The sequence below is a fragment of the Spermophilus citellus genome (assembly GCF_964194105.1).
Source record: "Spermophilus citellus genome assembly, chromosome: 5".
NCBI classification, from domain to species: domain Eukaryota; kingdom Metazoa; phylum Chordata; class Mammalia; order Rodentia; family Sciuridae; genus Spermophilus; species Spermophilus citellus.
This window is the reverse complement of record NC_138186.1, coordinates 8222013-8239922: the sequence shown is the minus strand read 5'-3', so window position 1 is coordinate 8239922 and position 17910 is coordinate 8222013. Positions and strand designations below refer to the sequence as shown.

Sequence of the window (17910 nt, the reverse complement as noted above, 5' to 3'; positions counted from 1 at the left end):
ATGATACTTCCCTAGGCATCAGAAGAAGGGTAGGTCTTGGTTCTTCAAAATTAAAATACCAGAAGTAATTCCTCATCTCTTAATCATTTCCTTAATAAACAGACCTTAAATCTGTTAGCAGATTCTGAGGCAGAGGTTGTTGTACCATATTTATGTCTCCGGAAAAAATAGAAAGAAAAAGGGTCACAGACGATTGAGCTCCTTGCTTCAATTCTAGCTTATTGTCCACTGTATTTTATCAGTTTACTAGGCAGACCAGAACCCTTAACAAGTACCCATCTTCACCCTTCACAAGCAGGTAATTCCTCTACACTTGGAAATCCAGGCATGTGGACAGTGCAGTGAGTTGCATTCCAGGCCCAGGGGCTCAAGCCCCGACAGTTACGTCAGTACTCCACATATATATATTTTTTTCTTTTTTCTTTTTGGCACGGGGTGTTACTGGAGATTGAACTCAGGAGCACTAAACCACTAAATCTCATCCCCAGCTCTATTTTGTATTTTACTTAGAGACAGGGTCTCACCGAGTTGCTTAGCTCCTCGCTTTTTGCTGAAGCTGGCTTTGAACTCATGAACCTCCTGTCTCAGCCTCCTGAGCCGCTGGGATTATAGGTATGCATCACCGTGCCCAGCCTACACATATATTTATATACTACCATAATTCAGAGTTTGTGTGCATGATTAAGTGTGCTCCAATGGTCAGCTGAATGTCCTAGGTCAGCTGGGGTGCCCCATGTCAATGTTAGGGGCCTGTTTCAGGTTTCTTATTTCTTACTAAGCAGAATAAGCCAGCAGTTCTAAAAGCATGTTCATGACAACGGGTACAGAGGCCCATGAGCTGAAAATCACTTCAATAAAGATATTACTGATTTCCTCTGCTTTCTCATTCATCACCATGGACAGTGGAGTCTTTGAAGGCCATTGATGGGTGATGAGGCAGCTCTGGAGACTAACTGCTGTTATATTTGTCTTTTAAGATGTCTTCAGTCTTAATGTCATGCAACAAACACAGATAAAACCTACAGAGTCCTTGATACTTTTAAACATTATCATTGGGTTCCAAAGCCAAGGAGTTTGAGAACCACCATAATAACTTGACAAACACGGTCAGTGAACACTCTGAGGTTAAGGTGCCAACAGGCTGATTAGAGGACCAAAAGTCTCTTCCTGAGGATAAAGGTTGAGAGACGACCGACCTGGAAGACCCTTGCTATCTCATCTAGAACGACTTCAGGTGGATCTTGAGATGTCCTTAGAATTATTCAGAAGCATAACAGAGTCTCCAGGGCCTCTCAGGATCTTTGTGGCAGGACCTAATAGTCATCTCACTGTGGAGTCTTCCCATAGGTGGGGCTCACCTGGACACCTTCAGGTGCCCACTCGTGGTACCTGACAGCTGCATAAGGAGGGGATCCTCACCCCAGCTGCCCAGCCCCAGGTGAAAACAAGGAGATGCTTTTCTTCTCAATGGAGATGAGATCGCATGTTCTAGTGTCTTACTCCTAATGAGAGTTTAGCTGGATACAAAAGCAAAATCACGGAGACAGGCATCCAGGTCAACGGGGAGCCGTACGTGGATGATTCAGGAGCTCAACTCTTCAAATACTCTCACCTTTAAATAATAAACCAGAAGCTCGTTGAGAGCAGGGTCTGCGTTCAGGTTGACCAAGTAGCACTTGTCATCCCCCACCTTGATGCCGGACGTCTCCAGAGAAATGCCCATGCTCTCCAGCTGTCGTTGTCTCTCCTGGGCACACACAAAAAGACAAAAGCAGGAACACTATTTGTTGCCGTATTCACAAGATGTATCCATGGAAAGAGTAAGTCACTGTTTCTGGGGACGATGCCAATGAGATGACACATTCTTCTCCACTGAACCACGTTTATTGACAGCCTGCCACGGCGTGACATCTTGGGTTAGTGTCACAGGGGCACCAAGGGTGAACCAGACACATCTCAACCAGGAAGGAGGTAAAGTCCTGGCAGAGGAGACAAAAACACATAACTGGATCTAGAAGAGGAGAGCCCTGTGCCCCGGGGTATGGAGAGCTGCAGGAGTCACAGGAGGGAGACGGCGGTAGGAAGAGGCTCAGGGAAAGTCTGTAGGGGGAAGGCACGCTCAGGAGGGTTCCCCAGCATGAGAAGAATTTCAACAGGAAGAAATGAGGGAGCAGCAAGACCAAGGTGGGTGTAGGGAAGCCCAGGACAGACCCTGGCACAGTGGCTCGCCTTGGGGACCGAGAGACCCCAGGGAATAGGGAAAGGCCCTGGAGACAGGTGGAACAGCAGGGTGAGGCCTTAGATTCCAGGCCTTGAATTCACTGGTGCACTAATTCAGATGAGAGTTATCCTATTCAGAGTCTCAAACTGGCAGGTATTGATGGAGGGCTGGGAATGCAGTAGTGACTGGGACAAAGTCCCTCCTTTCTCTTCTAGTCGAGGAGACAGGCTATAAAAACCAGACAGGTTACTGACAGAATCCGCAGTGGAGTTAAGTGCTCTGGGGACCCATGAAGTAGTGTGGGAGGGAGAGGGAGGGGTGTGTGAGTGTGTGTGTGTGAGTGAGTGTGTGTGTGTGTGTGTGTGTGTGTGCGCGCGCGCATGCATGTGAATTTTTTCTATAAGAAGCATTAGCGTACGAATATTTTCTTTGATATCAGGAGGCTGATTCATAGTGGGATAGGGACAGGGAGCATGGGAGGATTAGACGAACTCTAGGTAGGGCAGGGGGTGGGAGGGGAAGGGAGGGGGCAGGGGGTAATTAGTGATGGTTGAATGTGATGATCATTATTATCCAGAGTACATGTATGAGGATATGAATCGGTGTGTGTATACTATATATACAACAAGAGATATGAAAAATTGAGCTCTATATATGTAATAAGAGTTGTAATGCATTCCCCTGTTTTATATATATGCATATGCATCAGCACAGGATGGACTGGGTTCTAGTGATTGTTTTTAAACTACTGGATTGGCATAGTCCAATATTTCCATGTGGTCAGTAGGATTAAAAATGTTCATGAGAGGCTGGGGATATAGCTCAGTTGGTAAAGTGCTTGCCTTGCATGCAAAGGCCCTGGGTTCAATCCCCAGCATAAAAAAAAAAAAAAAAAAAAAAAAAAAAAAAAAAAAAAACTTCATGAAATGCACAGTATAGAGAGATTCATAGCATACACACTCTGTAGAATTAGTCCTTGCTTTATTTTATTTCAGCATCTTCTTTCTTTCTTTTTGGTGGTACTAGGGATTTAACTAAGGGGATTTAACCACTGAGTCAAACCCCCAGCCCTTTGTCAAATTTTTACGTTGAGACAGGGTCTTGCTAAGTTGCCCAGGCTGGCCTTAAACTTGCCATCCTCCTGTCTCAGCCTCCCAAATTGCAGGGGTTAGAGCCCAGAGAATCAAACACACTGAACAAATCATTGTTATATGTGTTATAAATTCGGGGCCTATTGGGGCTCTCAACCTCGTGCTTTGCCAGGTGACCTAAAAAGCACAGAACAGGCTGTGGATGAGGGCCAAGCATGAGGGCACCTCCCGAAGCCCAGCCTGCTCAGGGGCAGCACCCGACACTGCAGACAGGTATGGACCAAGCTGAATCAATGAAAGACACGAAGCTGGTGTCTAAAGCTGAGCTCGAAGCCTCTAGCTGGGCAGGGACCCTGAGGACAGCAAATCTACGTGAGAAGAACCCCGTCCGCCGGCCTCAGTCAGCGGCTACCTGCGCGATCTCTTCCGTCTTCCTCAGCTTCTCTTCCCATGTCACTGTCAGTTCTTTTATCAGCTTCTCAGACTCTTCGAGCTTCTCCTTCAGTTCAGGAGCCTTCATGGCCTTTAAAATGAAAGCAGAGACGTGTGACTTTCAGAATTCTCCTAGCATTAGGTACAAGACACGTACAATGGTGTCCTCATGTCCTTCCGAAGCAGGCACCAATGTCTGTTGGAAGCAATTAAGTCACGCACTGTCAGGGTGGGGTTTAGACCTCTACCAATCACACAGAACGGAAGAGGGTGTGGCTGCTCCTGCTTCAAGGAAAAGAAAAGACACCAGAGCCCTGAATGAAAGTGGGGCAGGTCACAAGAGTCATCTTAGGGCAGAGGGTGAGTGCAGTGGTAGGGTGCCTGCCTGGCATGCACGAGGCCCTGGGTTCCATTTCCAAAATCACTTCAGCTATCATGCTTAGAATTTCACACCTAAAGACCTAAACGCTAATATTTATCTTTGAAATGTTAAAGTGGGAAAAAAGGTTACTGAAATCCCTTGTTCATTAAGACAAAGAGAGCAGCTCGTACCACCAGTAAACAAACGAACTACATTAACTGACCAAGAAAGGTGATGATTCTTTTCATTTATTTAAAAAATCTGAATCTCGGCCCTTTCAACGACTTTTCTCTGTGGATGGTAATGGACATTTTGCCAACTTATGATTCATTTGGAACCAGGACATCTGAGAAGTTTCCCTCTGAGTTTGTTCAGTAAGAATAATTAAGGGGTCCAAACAGAGATACCTGCAACTTAAAAACTTGGGGGGCTACGCTTGGCATGGATTGCTCTGATACTTTGCAGCATCATGAGCCTCTGAAGACCAAAGCGCTGTGAACTGTTACGATGGCGGAGCCTGGTCTGGCAGCGGGGCTGGTGATGGCCTGCTGGCTGAGCAAGCCGAGTCTCCAGGTGCTACCAGAGGCTTGGGGACATTCATTGCTGGATACAGGGTGATTGCCAGGAAACTCCAGCTGCACCAGGGAGCTCGTCTTCTCTCCCCCTGACCAGGCACTGCTCCGGCTATCTGGTCTGGATCATATGGTCACAGTGGGAATGCAAATCCAGAAACTCTGCCTCTGAACAAATTCCAGAACAAATACACGTTCCTCCTGGGATCGTGACTCTTTTAAAACTTCATCAACGTTTTGATTTTCCTGGTGTTTTGCTAACCCTTCTTGGCATCAATAAAGCAATTATGCTTTATGGTAAAACACAAACCAGCAGCACTTCCTGGGCTGGCTGGGTGAGGAGTTAAGGATAAAAAAAATGAATAAAACAAAGGCTTCCTGCACTTTAAGAGCCCACAGTCTGGAAGACGACAAGGCGGTAAAGAAAGAGTTACCCCGCAAGGCTACGGTCGCCAACCTCGGTGTCTGTTCTGTCTCTTGCCGATTACTTTTTAATTAAATAATGTTGACAGATAAAGAGTATGAAAAGATGCCCGGCACATAAGCAATCAATAAATGATGGCTATCGCCCTCCTCCTTCATTTCCGACTAAAGTGGGGTCAGAAGACAGCAGCAGGAAGAAATGTGAACGCAAGGGTCAGGTGTACACTTGAGCCCTGCCGTGAGGAAGCTGATGGCTGCAGCTACGGCCTTTGGCCTCCATCTCTGTCCCCTCACCTAGGCCAAATGAGGTGGTGCCACGCCCAGCTATCTGCAAAGACCAGCACTTGTCTATGAGAGTACATGGTTATTAAAGTTTCAGAAAAGCCAAGGAAGATGGTAACAATGCGAAAATACTGATTTGTTGCCTGATGGAGGCTGATGTAAAGGAAAAAGAAAAAAAAAAATTCTGAATCATTCCTAATGCTTCATTACCTGTGCTCATGGCATCTGCAAGACTCGACATGGAGATGATACCCAGCTTCTTTGAAAACTGCAAGGCCCTGTGGAAATCCAGTCTACGATATTGGTAAAACACCACACTAGGTTCTCAGGATTTCACACGGAAGTACAAGGGCCAACCTGTTTACTGGAGTGAACAATCAAGAAGTACCAGGAATGTCCTTGTTGACTGCACACTGCTAGGACAGAAGTCATGTAGGTCCTCACGATGCTCGGCACAGAGAAGACGCCAACCAAAACTGCAACGTCGAGTCACAGGGAGCTAGACCCAGAGCTGCAAGCAAGCACGTCCTCACCCCGTGAGGGAAGAACTCGAAAACGGAGCATCTCCCCGACTTTACCTCGGCCTGGGAGAGCTGCTCCCGCAGCTTCTCCACTTCCTCCCGCAGTTCTCGGATGACTTTGGCATTGGGGTCCTCGTTCACCACCGCATGGTTCACAATCCGCTTGGCTCGGTCTGCGTATCTTAACGTGGACAGAGTCTCCTCGTAGTTGTCTGCTGCGGGGCTGATGGTGGCAATCATGGAGGTCTGGCTATTGCCCCCCAAATTGTCCTGCAAAGCATTTCAAATAGCATCTCAGGGAAGCCCACTTCAGACACAACACATTTGATGAAAGCAGTAAATATGCATCTGTGACATTACTCTGTTTTTCATATGGTACCAGGGATTGAGCCCTGGTGCATGCCTGGTGCATACTACGTAAACACTGTTCTACAAAGTCACAATCCCAGCCCTTTTTGAGACGAACGCTCGCTAAATTGCCCAGGCTGTCCTCAAGCTTGCGATCCTCCTATCTCAGCCTCCCAAGTAGATGGAATCAGAAGCATCAGCCACCAAGTGTGGCCATGACATGACTCTGGATAAAAATGCTATGGGGAGACGTGTTTGCATTTCACAAATAATTTTTATGACAAGATTAAATATGACCTCCTTATAATCACAGCAGCAAATAATGCCTGTCAAACAAGGTTATAATAGAACTGGCCCTGCCTTCCTGGGACTTTGGGCGACAGTGTTGCCAGCATAGATCCATGTGTATTTGGTTGGCTCTGCACACACCTTCCAACTGTCACATCTGATATTGCCAATTTTATTTTCATTTTAACTTTTGGGAGGACTGGGGACTAAACCCAGGGTTGCTCTACCACTGAGTTACATCTCCAGCCCTTTTTATTTTTTTGAGACAGGGTCTCACTAAATCGCTGAGACTGGCCTCAAATTTGTGATCCTTCTGCCTTAGCCTCCTGAGCCCCTGGGATCATAGTGTGCACCAGTGCACCCTGCTGAAACGGCCAACTTTTAGGTGGAAGAGGGCACCAGAGCAACGGGTTACCTTAAGAAGCCAAGTGAGGACCGAGTCTCGATAAGGCACAAATTTGTTTTTACCCTTGCCTGCAGCCTGGTCAGCCAGCGATGATATAACAAGCCCTAAGGTTGTCAATGATCTGCCGAGAAAAAAAGAAAAGTTACTTCACGAAGCATTCGCTTTGCTTTCACAAAATAATTTTCTTCTGCGTATAAAATTTGCAGAACAGGCAGAACAACAAGACCTTAAGGTCAGTGCAATCGACTCGCCATTAATTTGCCAAGAATCAAAGAAAAACAAAATGTAACTCCATTAGTTTTTTTTTTCTTTCTTTCTTTCTTTTGTTTTGTTACTGAAGATTGAACCCAGGAGTACTTTACCACTGAGTTACAGCCCCAGCCCTTTTTATTTTGAGACAGGGTCTCACTAAGTTGTTTAGGGCCTCACTAAGTTGCTAAGTTTGGTCTTGAATTTGTGATCCTTCTGCCTCGGCCTCCCAAGTTGCTAGGATTACAGATGTGTGCCACCGTCCCCAGCATAACTCCATTAATTAAAAATAAATAAATAAATTTAGAATCCCAATAAGAAAATACTGTATTCAATCTTAGGGCCTATGTGTGAAACATAGGTATTTTAAAACTTGGAGACATCTGTTTAAAAGATCACATCAGTCAATTTTAACTTACTGCAAATATTACAGTTAAAACTCTGAAGCATTTATTTACTTATTCATTTATTATTAGTAGTAGTGCCGGGGACTGAATGCAGGGGCGCTTTACCACTGAGCTACATCCCAGCCCTTTTTATTTTGAAACAGGGCATTGTTAAGTTGCTTGGGGTCTCACTAAATTGCTAAGGCTGGCCTCAAACTTGTGATCCCCCTGCCTCAGATTCCTGAGTCATTAGGATTATAGGCATATGCCAGTGTGCTCAGCTTTATGCATTTATTTTGGACCATATGGTTATACAAAAACAAAGAACTACCCAAGTAGAGAAGAGCATATGACTCCCTTTTTTGTATGTGGTGTTGAGAATCCAACCCAGGGCCTTGTCCACGCCACCAAGTGCTCCACCACTGAGCTATACCCCAGTTCCACGCCTTGTCTTTCACGCCCTGCTACTCAGAGGCCATGGGATGACCTGGGAGCTACTCAGATCCTCTCAGAAGCGTTCCCCAGCCAACCGAATCAGACCAGCACATTAAACTTTGAGAAGTTCTAGCTGAACAATAATCCAGGAAACACACTTTAGTTGTCCAGGCTTATCATTCTCAAAGTGTGGACCTGCAACCAGCAGTAACCCCATCACTTGGGAACTAGTTAGAAGTGCAGATTCTTGAAGCCAACCCCAGATCTTCCGGCTGGGAAACTTCATCTACACCCAGCAGTGTGCATTCTGACAAGCCCTCCAAGCGACTGTGATGCAGGCTACAGTCTGAAAATTACTAGCCTCGGCTCACAAGCTTTCTTCTTTGGTGGCCAACACACCTTCTCTGCACCTGAAGAAAAAAGTGCTCTAAAAACAACAGACCCATGACTCTGGTGGATGAAGGGATCCTCTTGGGTCACAGGTGAGTACCCATTACTCCTCTGAGCACCCAGGAAACAGCAACCTGAGCTGATCTCAAAGGACTACAGGGAGGGTTACATGATCCCACAAAAGGAAAGTGCTTTGTAAATGGCTAAAAGAGCTAAATGATACTGTTTATTTATAACAAAGAAGAGCACAAACCAGCAAGGGAAAGACCGCAGCTTTCTTTCTACTGTTAGCAAGAGATTTCCACTGAATACGATGAAAGAAAGCAGAGTTCCCGCAAAACATAGCTAAGTCCCAAAAGGAAAGTCACCGAAACGAAACGTCACTAAAAGATAAAGCAACTTCAAGAGGCAGAAAATGAGCCAGAGCTCATTCAAAGAGAATGGCAGTAACTACCACCCATTACCACAAAACGGCACAAACATACACACCATACTTGGCAGATTAAAAATGTTAAGCAAGTTTAAGACAGGAGAAATGAAAGCATATATCCAAACAAAACCTGATACATGCATTTTCAAAGCAGTATTATTAACAAAAGCCAAAAATGCAGAAACAATCCAAGTGTCCATCAAATACTAAAGGGATGAATAAAGACCTAAATACACACAGTGGAATATTAGTTGGTCATGAAAAGAAGGAAGTTTTGGATGTAGTTCAGTGGTAGAGTCCTGTCAGAGCATGTGCAGGACCTGAGTTTGATTCCTATCCCAACACAAAGTCCCAAAAGAAAATGAATGAAACTACAATGTGGATGAACCCTAACACCGTATGGTAAGTGAAAGAAGCCAATTAGGCAAGGCCACTATCCTGGATCAAATAAGCATTTCACAAAAATCCACACAACCAGAACCTCAGAAATAAAGGCAAGTATATACTGCTTACATTCAGTATACACATTTCTGCCTTAACATAGAATATAGGACATTTTTTTTTCACATTTTGCAATCATTGAAATGAAAACATCAGTTGGAAATGGCTCTTCAAATAATTGAAGACTTATTCAATATATTTTACTAGCAAGTGCAGAAGAATTTTTTTCTTTTTCTTTCTTTTCCCTTTTTTTGGGGGGGGGCAGGGCAGGGGGGAGAGACTCAAGTCTTATGCATGCCAGGCAAGTGCTAAAAAACGGAACAGCATCTCCCACCCAGAAATCTTTTTAATTAATAAAAAATCTAAATAGCTCTGTGACTCAGGAGTCACCATGGCAACGTTATGGTTGAAAGTAACCTTATAACAAGGACGCGGGTTCCTCATCTCTGAGGATTAAAGCCTTGGCATCTCTGCCTCCATTTTGCATCCATGTGCTTTGCTCTAAGTGACCTTGGATTCCAGGAACAAGGTCTGAGCTGATCAACATCTTGTGATGGGCAGAAGCCCCCCCCCCCCCCAAGGAAACATCAAGTTTCTTATCTGGGACAAGCTCTGCCAGAGACAGATGGACAGAGATCACCTGTTAAAAGCCTCCAGCTCTGCAAACCCCCAACCCCTGCCCTCATCCTCCTATCTATAAAATCTCCAAGTTCCCTTCACTCCTAGAAGGCAGGGCTAAGGACCCATCCTCTTGTCTTCCTGTGCAGCTGCGCTGACCAAGGTTCCTGTCCTGCTTTTTACCATCACCTTTGCTGTTTGCCTTTTGGGGTGAACGGCCAGGTCTGGTTTGTTGGCTCCCTGAAGTCAGGCCTCTAGCCTGGGACTCCAGTAAACAACTCTCACATGAAAACACGTCTGGGGCATGACACGGATTTGTCATTGCTGAGGAAAGATTCTACTCTGTCTTGTGGCAACTGCTTATATTTTTCTAATTTGACAGTGTGGGGAGACAAAAAGGAAAGTTCTGGGTACCCCTAAACAAAGAAACAAAATCCAGTTAGGACTTTGAGAGAAAAAGGAAAGGATGATGCAGCGTTATCGAAGGGTACCAGAACAGGCCACTCCAAGACACTGTACTGGGCAGAGGGGTCATCTGGGGCTAAAGGACTAAGTGAAAGTCTTAAGAACTGGGCACTTTTGTCTTTCTGGACCAGGAAAAATCCCATTTCTCACCAATGGAGAAGTCAAGGCTGTAAATCTGCATAACAAACCTACTAAGCCCAGGCTCACTGCTTTCCCTCCTCATCTGCCCCCAGGAGCTCCCAAGCCTCTCCTTCCCCTTAGTCTGTACTCCAATTCTAACCGCCCCCCATGGGGGGGGGTTGTTACTGTTCCTGGGAGCTTACTTGTGTAAACAAGACGCATGGGCTAATAACCAACCTAGTGCAGCGTTTCTGCAAATGTGTCTTTGACCAGTTTAATTTCCAGGGGAACCTAAGAGGGCAGAAGTGGGTCTCACCTACAACAATGCTCAGTATAGCGTTGTCAGAGGACGAGATGGAAAGGATTTAAAGATCTTACTTTGCTTAATCTTTGATTCTAGATGCAGGCAACACTTCATTCCACAGAATAGAATGAATGTTCCAGGAAGCTGAGCACAAGAGGATGGTTTGCTTAACAGAAAAAGTGGCTGAAGAAAGGGGGTCAGAGGGATCGATAAAGAGGACTGCCATTTCAAACTCGGTTTCCTTAGAAGACAGGGAGAGCGAGAAAGAACAACAGGAAGAAAACCGATTGACACCAGGCTACTTTTTTGTGGGTAAGGTTCAGGGAGAGCAAACGTCACCATCATGACAATTCAAACTGGCCTGTTGGGGAAAGCGGGCTCTCTCTCCATGGCTTCCCATCTCCAGAGGTCACATGAACTGCTTAGCTTCAGGGTGGTGAGGTGCAATTCCAGGGATTTCATTTTGATCTCTAGCCTGCTCTGTTGGGGTCCAGTGCAGGAGCCTAGTCCAAAACCAGGGCTTCCCTATAATTTATATTTAACAGCCTGTAGGCATTAGAGGTATACGGAAATGGTTACAGGGCTCCAGTTTCCATGGTATCCATGAGAGATTGATTTCAGGATGCTCCCTGCCATGGGTACCAAAATCTGCAGATGCTCAAGTCCCTTATATAAAAGGCATGGTGTTTGAATACAATCTACACGTATGCTCTGACACATTCTAATTTTTAGGTGTGTGTGGGAGAAACTCAGGGGGCTTTGACCACTAAGCCAAATTCCAGAGCCCTTTTACTTTTATTTAGGTCCGTACATACCTATCTACCAGGGATTGAACCCCAGGATGCTTAACCACTGAGTCACATCCCCACCCCTTTTAACTTTTTATTTTGAGACAGGGTCTCACTGAGTTATGAGGCTGTCCTTGAACTTGAGATCCTCCTGCCTCAGCCTCCTGAGTTGCTGGGATTCCAGGTGTGCACTACCACACTGGGCTCACTAATATATTTCAAATCTCTTTTATACTGTCTTGTTTAGAAAATAAAGACAAGAGAAAGTCTTGTAAATGTTCGGCACAGATGGAATTTTTTTCTCTAGTATTTTTGACCCGCCACTGGCTGGATCCGTGGTCGTGGAAGCCCTGGATACAGAGGGCTACTGGTTTGCTCTGTAACACATCCAGCTTAGGAGGTGCATTATTAGTGGAAGCCACACCCTTCTACCCAACAGCCTTTGCACACTCAGTCCAAGAACTCCTCTACACCCACTAGGATCACCGTGGAGCAAAATGGAAGTGCAGGGCGAGTGCTCCCTGACCAGTGACGGGTCACCCAGCCTTCCCGCCCTCTCAGGTTCCACCCAGGGGCAGCTAGAATCCCCCAAACCCAGGATTCGTGGTCTGAAAGTTGACAGGCAGACTTACATACTTAAATACGAAAGGTACCCCAGGGAGTTTGGTGACTTAACAAGACCACTCATCTGCGGGTCCTGCTGTCACCTTTGCAAACCGGAAGCCAGAGGCCAGCTGTCGGCCCTCACAGGGTCTAGAAAAGGGTGGCAGCTGTTTGCCAATTTTAGAGGCAGAAAAAGTTATATCAGGAATCTCTCTAATTCTACCAAAGTGCTGCTCCACCCTGGAACCTCGGGAGTCAGATGTAGTCAGGAAGTCCCTGATCTCTAAATCTCACAAGTTCTTGAGGAAGAAGAGTTGGGCTAGGGGACAGCATTTATAAACAGATGGTTTTCTTTTTTTGGTACTGGAAATTAAACCCAGAGGCACTTTACCACAGAGCTACATCCCAGGTCCTTTCTTTTTATTTTGAGACAGGGTCTCACTAAGTGGCTGAGGCTGGTCTCAAAACTGCAATCCTCCTCCCTGAGCCTCTCAAGTCACTGGGATTACAGGTGTGTGCCGCAATGCCTGGCTCTAAACTAGGAAATAAATTGGGGGAAATAAGCAAAAGAGATGAAAACTATTCACGAAGGAAAAAGAGAGGATCGAGTCACTCAAACTATTAGAAGTATAAAGCTTATACATTATTGTAACAAATTATATGGCACAGTTTCAGAAATGCCATAGGTGTACATCTGTGAAACAAGTGTTCAATAGAACCCATTTTGGGGTGACATATACTTTATTCCCACCACAGTAATTAAATGGAAATGTGACAGGAATGATCCTCATCGGTAACTGGTGCTTCCCTTTAGTGCCGGGCTACTGCTGAGAGGAGGGCATCAGAGGGAGCTGCAGGATCTCAGTGGGTTCGTGGAGAGGAGCAGCAGGCTAGTGTGACACGCAGCCCCCATGAAGACCCGTGCACAAGGCCTGCACCCTCCCTCTGCACGATCACAGCCGCACGGCACCTCGGCTCTTCCAATGAAGTGCTCAGTGTGCTCCAAGGCTCTGAAGAGGTGAAGCTTTTAAATCCACGGCCCATTAGGCAGACGCAGGCCTGGGTGAAGTCCTGGTGGGTCCGAAAGAGGACTGCTTAGGCTCCACCCAAAGATGCCAAGAAGAGACGGAGACGCTTAGGAAATGTGTCAGAGATCTCTTTGAGTTCTAACACTCAACGGGCCGCCGCTTATGAGGCTTAGAGAGCCCCGTGTGGGGCCGTGGGGCAGGAGCGTCAAGCTGTTTATTAGCACACACTCATACCCACAGCTCCTGATGGTCCAAGCGCTTTACAAAAAGCAACTGATTTGATCCTCAGAATGACGACTCACCGAGGAGTCCCCTCGGCCACACGTTACAGACGAGGAAAGTGAGACCCAGGGAGGTCACAAGGCTGGTTCATATGACCAAGAACTGCGGAGTACCTGCCGTGGGAGCCTTCCCGGTGCATCCACGGTTACACACCCGGGCGCCCACTGCCACCCAGGTACCCACCTCCCTCCTTCCCGAGGCCAGTCTTACTGCACGTCTTGCCGCGGCTCGTCAGTGTTCACACACGTTCACCAAGATGGAACTTAAAGGTGCGTGTCTGTATCTCTTTTCTGAAATCCCTGGGTCTACATGTGTCTTGAAGTTCAGAATACTTGGGATTTCAGGAGTTACCTCAGTGTGTGCATTACTGGACCTCCCAAGAGGGCTCTGAGACAACACCCATCATAAAACACAACAAAAAGTGAGTAGAGACTGAAAATGCACATAAAGACAGAGGCAGCCTCAGACAGGGAAGTGACCCTGACCTCCATCCAGTCAAGGAGACCCTCCTAACTTCTTCTGCAGTCCTTGATCCTGGGTGTCCAAAATATCCCGTGTTGGGGGGTCCACGCTCCTACTGGAGGCTTCAAGGGAGGACGAGAATGCTGACCTGCTCCAGCTCCTCCAGGCTGCCCTCATCCCTCCGTCTTCCAGCAAACAATGCTGTCAAGTCGTTCCCACCCCGTGTCACTCTGCCTCTTTTTATTTGTAAGGACACGTGCAGCTACGTGGGGCCTACCTCGATAATCTCCCCGAGCCAGCAGCCTTACCTTGATTACACCTGCAAAGGCTCCGTTGAAGGTAACATGGATACAGGTTCTGGGGGTCAGAAGGAGGACATGTTTGGGGTGGAGGTATTCTGCTACCTACCACAACATCCAAATTCCTTCTGCATCCTCGCATCTACTGCAGTGCCAGACACGTAGGAGAGGCACAGTTAATGTCTGATGGGCCTGCATTTATGATATTTGATGTCTCCAAGTTTCAATTTTCTTATCTCTAAAAAACTCTTATGTTAACAGAGATAAAAATACCTGTTGGGAGCTATGTATCAAATAATGCCTGTGAAAGTGCTCTGAGTACTATTAGGAGCTCTCAAAAGAAAGGGCCTATCTCATAAACTAGGAGGAAGGAATACTCACATAAAAGATCTAAGATGTACATTAGGAAAGACTTTTGATGCTAAGAGATTTATATTAATTGAACAAGTCCTTAACTGAAAGAGCCAGTTGCTGGAGGAGTAAATCATGTTATTACACAGCCTTGAGGTCATCTAGTTAGAGACAATACATCTTTTTCTTTTTTAGCAGGGCTGGGGACTGAACCCAGGACCTCCCACATGCTAGGCAAGTGCTCTACTACTGAGCCTCACAGATATAGCCCTCTTTAGCTGGTTGTTGAGACAGGGTCTCACTGAGTTGCCCAGGCTGGCCTCTGTCATCCTCCTGCCTAAGCCTCCCAAGTAGCTGGGATTATAAATGTGCACCAATGCACCTGGCTAGAGACACTATAAAACATAGGTTACAAATTTAAAGGGACACCGTTGCTATTTACTACGGAACAAAAACTTCAAGTAGCCTCTTCCAGGTAAAAAGAATTCCTGGGCACCCCAATGCAGCACAGTGGGTAAGTCTGGGCCCCAGAGCCTGCATATAATCTAATCCAACTCTCGCACTTGGAGCTTGGGGACCCAAGACACATGACCATCATTATTCTTTGGTACAAAGGACTGAACCCAGGGGCACTCTACCACTGAGCTACACCCCCAGCCCTTTTTATTTATTTATTTTTTTAATTTTAAAACAGGGTCTCTCTAGGTTGCCCAGGCTGGCTTTGAACTTGTGAGCGTCCTGCCTCAGTCATTGGGATTACAGGTGTGTCCTAGGGCTTCCGGCTCCTGAGACAGTATTAAAGTGCTCTCTGCCTTGATTGTACATCTGTACACTGGGTTGATAGGACCCATTTCACAATGCCAGTGGGAAAATCAGATGTACCACTACATAAGGAGCATTCAGAATAGCACCTGGCACTAGAGAGAGTCTGATAAGTCAGCTGTACATACACGCTCAAAATTTTCATGAGCTTACAGCAAGAGCTTCCTGTGTTGGCCGCCTAGCCCTCCAGCGGACAAAGGGTTGGCCGAGCTCAGTACCAGAAAATGAAGCTCCAGGACAGGTGACTTTCTCTCCTCCCTCCCGCCCCTGGCTGCACATTCCCAGAGTACGTGGTGGAACAGAGCTGCGTTGCCCGCCTGGGATCCGGCCACGCTTTGTCATGAGACACAGGGAAATCCCTTGTTGTCAGAGCAGGAGACAGGATGCCTGGAAGATTAACTCCTAAAGCAGCAGTCTGTCCAGCAACTGCAGCTCTCTCTGTCTGATAGAGGACGTAATAATGCTTTACGTTTAATTTTTTAAACTTTCATATACTCAAATCACAGCAAAATACAATGCCAACATCACTGTAAAATGAAAGCTGTATGATCATTCCTGAATATATTTCCTCTTGTCCCATTTTGTCCTAGACAAAACCCCATAAAAAGTTTTGATGGCTCAACAGAAACAGATTACAAGTATAGACGAATCTACTTTGTGTAGAACTTGGAATAATGATAGTGATTGTGCTTATTATGAAATTAAAACTAGAACAGCTGGGTGCAGTCATGCATACCTGTAATCTCAGAGACTGAGGAGGCTAAAGGAGGAGGATCACAAGTTCAAGGTCAGCCTTCATAGTTTAGTGAGATTCTCAGCAACTTAGTGAGAGCCCATCTCAAATTTAAAAATATATAAAAAGAACTGGGACAGTAGCTCAATGGTAAAGCACCCGGGGTTTAATCCCCGGTACCAAAAAACAAAACAAAAAGCCAAAGCTAGAACAATTCATCCTTCCTCCTGTAGTATTCATACATGCTAGACATTTTCCCAAGTGCATTACAGGCATTTCATCTTCAATAATTCTATGAAATAGACACCATTGTTATTCTCGTTTTACTGATGAGAAAAGTAAGGCAGACTGGCAAAAATCACTGGCTCAAGATGCACCTACCCAGTAAGTGGTGGGGGGGGGGGTGGGATTAAACACAGGCATTTTTAGATACAAACTCAGGTCCACCTCAAGTTGGAAAGCAAAGACTCCTCCCTGCTTGCTCAGAGCTTCCTGGGACCCTGCCGACCATGCACCTCATCTCTGCCCCCACAGAGCCCTCTGCGTTGAATGCCTGCATCTCCTCCATCTCCCTGACAAACCCCCACTGCTCTGCACCCTTTCAGCCTTTACTGCAGCCCCAGGCTCTCTGCAGGCACTCAAGGCAAACAGCAAGATTCCAGTCTGGCCACAGTCCAGCTGTTGTTAAACTTTTCCATGATATTTAAACAGTGTTAGCCTCACTAAGGGATTCAAAGCAGATTTTGAGAACAAGCCAAGTTGATTTAAGATGTGATGTGATTAATCGATTAATTTTTTTAGTGCTGGGGATTGAATCCAGGGATGCTTAACAATCCACATTCTTGTTTATTTTTTGAGACAATAAACACCATGTACTCTGTGGGAATGCTCATTAAGTTGTTCAGGGCCTTGCTAAATTGCTGAGGCTGGCTTTGAACTTGTGATCCTCCTGCCTCAGCCTCCCAAATTGCTGGGATTACAGACGGGCACCACTACTACCACCATCGCTGGCATGATTTGATTTATAAAATTGTGATCCACACTTTACCCAAGACTGTTACAGATGCTCCTTGACTTAGGACAGGGACTAGGTCTCAATAGGCCCTAAATTGAAAACAATGTGAGTCAAAAATGCATTTAATCCAGCCAGGTACAGTGGTGCACACCTACGATCTCAGCGACTCAGGAGGCTGAGGAAGGAGGATTGCAAGTTGGAGACCAGCCTCAGCAACTTAGTGAGATCCTCAACAACCTAGTGAGACGCTGTCTCAAAATAAAAGAATAAAATATGTATCCATTCACCTCATTCACAGTGGTAGGTAATTTGTGGCTCACTGGTAGGTAAATTGCCCCTGGGTTCAATCTCTAGTACTAGAGGAAAAAAAAGAAAACGCACCTAACACTCCTAACCTACCAAAGCGCTGGCTCAGCAGCACAGCCCTGACAGACTCTCACTTATGGACCCCCTGCCCCATGCCCCCTCATCAGTGTGATCAAGCCACGGGGGTCTGTGGTTGCCACTGTCCACTGTTCCGAGAAGATGAGACCAAAGGTTGCTAGCCTAGAAAGAGATGCAAATTCAAAATCTGATGTAGGTTCCCCTTGAAGATAAAAATGCCCAGTGGAACCACCCTAAGCCGGATCGCCTGTGGAGATGGCACATCAGCCTTGGGGCATCTTTGTGCACCTTCCTAGAGCACGTGTTGACTTTCCCCACCCCAGGGTACTAAAGCTTGGAGCCGCCTTGCCTGGGAACCTT

The 17910-nt window shown here is 46.2% G+C and overlaps 1 protein-coding gene across 7 annotated transcripts in view; it reads right to left on the bottom strand.

Annotated features, from left to right (window-relative positions):
• KIF13A (kinesin family member 13A) overlaps positions 1–17910 on the bottom strand; it is a 180101-nt gene that overhangs the window by 54842 nt on the left and 107349 nt on the right. For all 7 annotated transcript variants that reach the window (XM_081295321.1, XM_081295324.1, XM_081295325.1 and 4 more), the window contains 4 exons: positions 6955–7066; positions 5961–6173; positions 3725–3835; positions 1613–1747 (listed from right to left, as the gene is read on the bottom strand). In XM_081295321.1, the coding sequence (XP_081151447.1) occupies positions 1613–1747; positions 3725–3835; positions 5961–6173; positions 6955–7066 (571 nt within the window). The remainder of the gene's footprint in view (positions 1–1612; positions 1748–3724; positions 3836–5960; positions 6174–6954; positions 7067–17910) is intronic.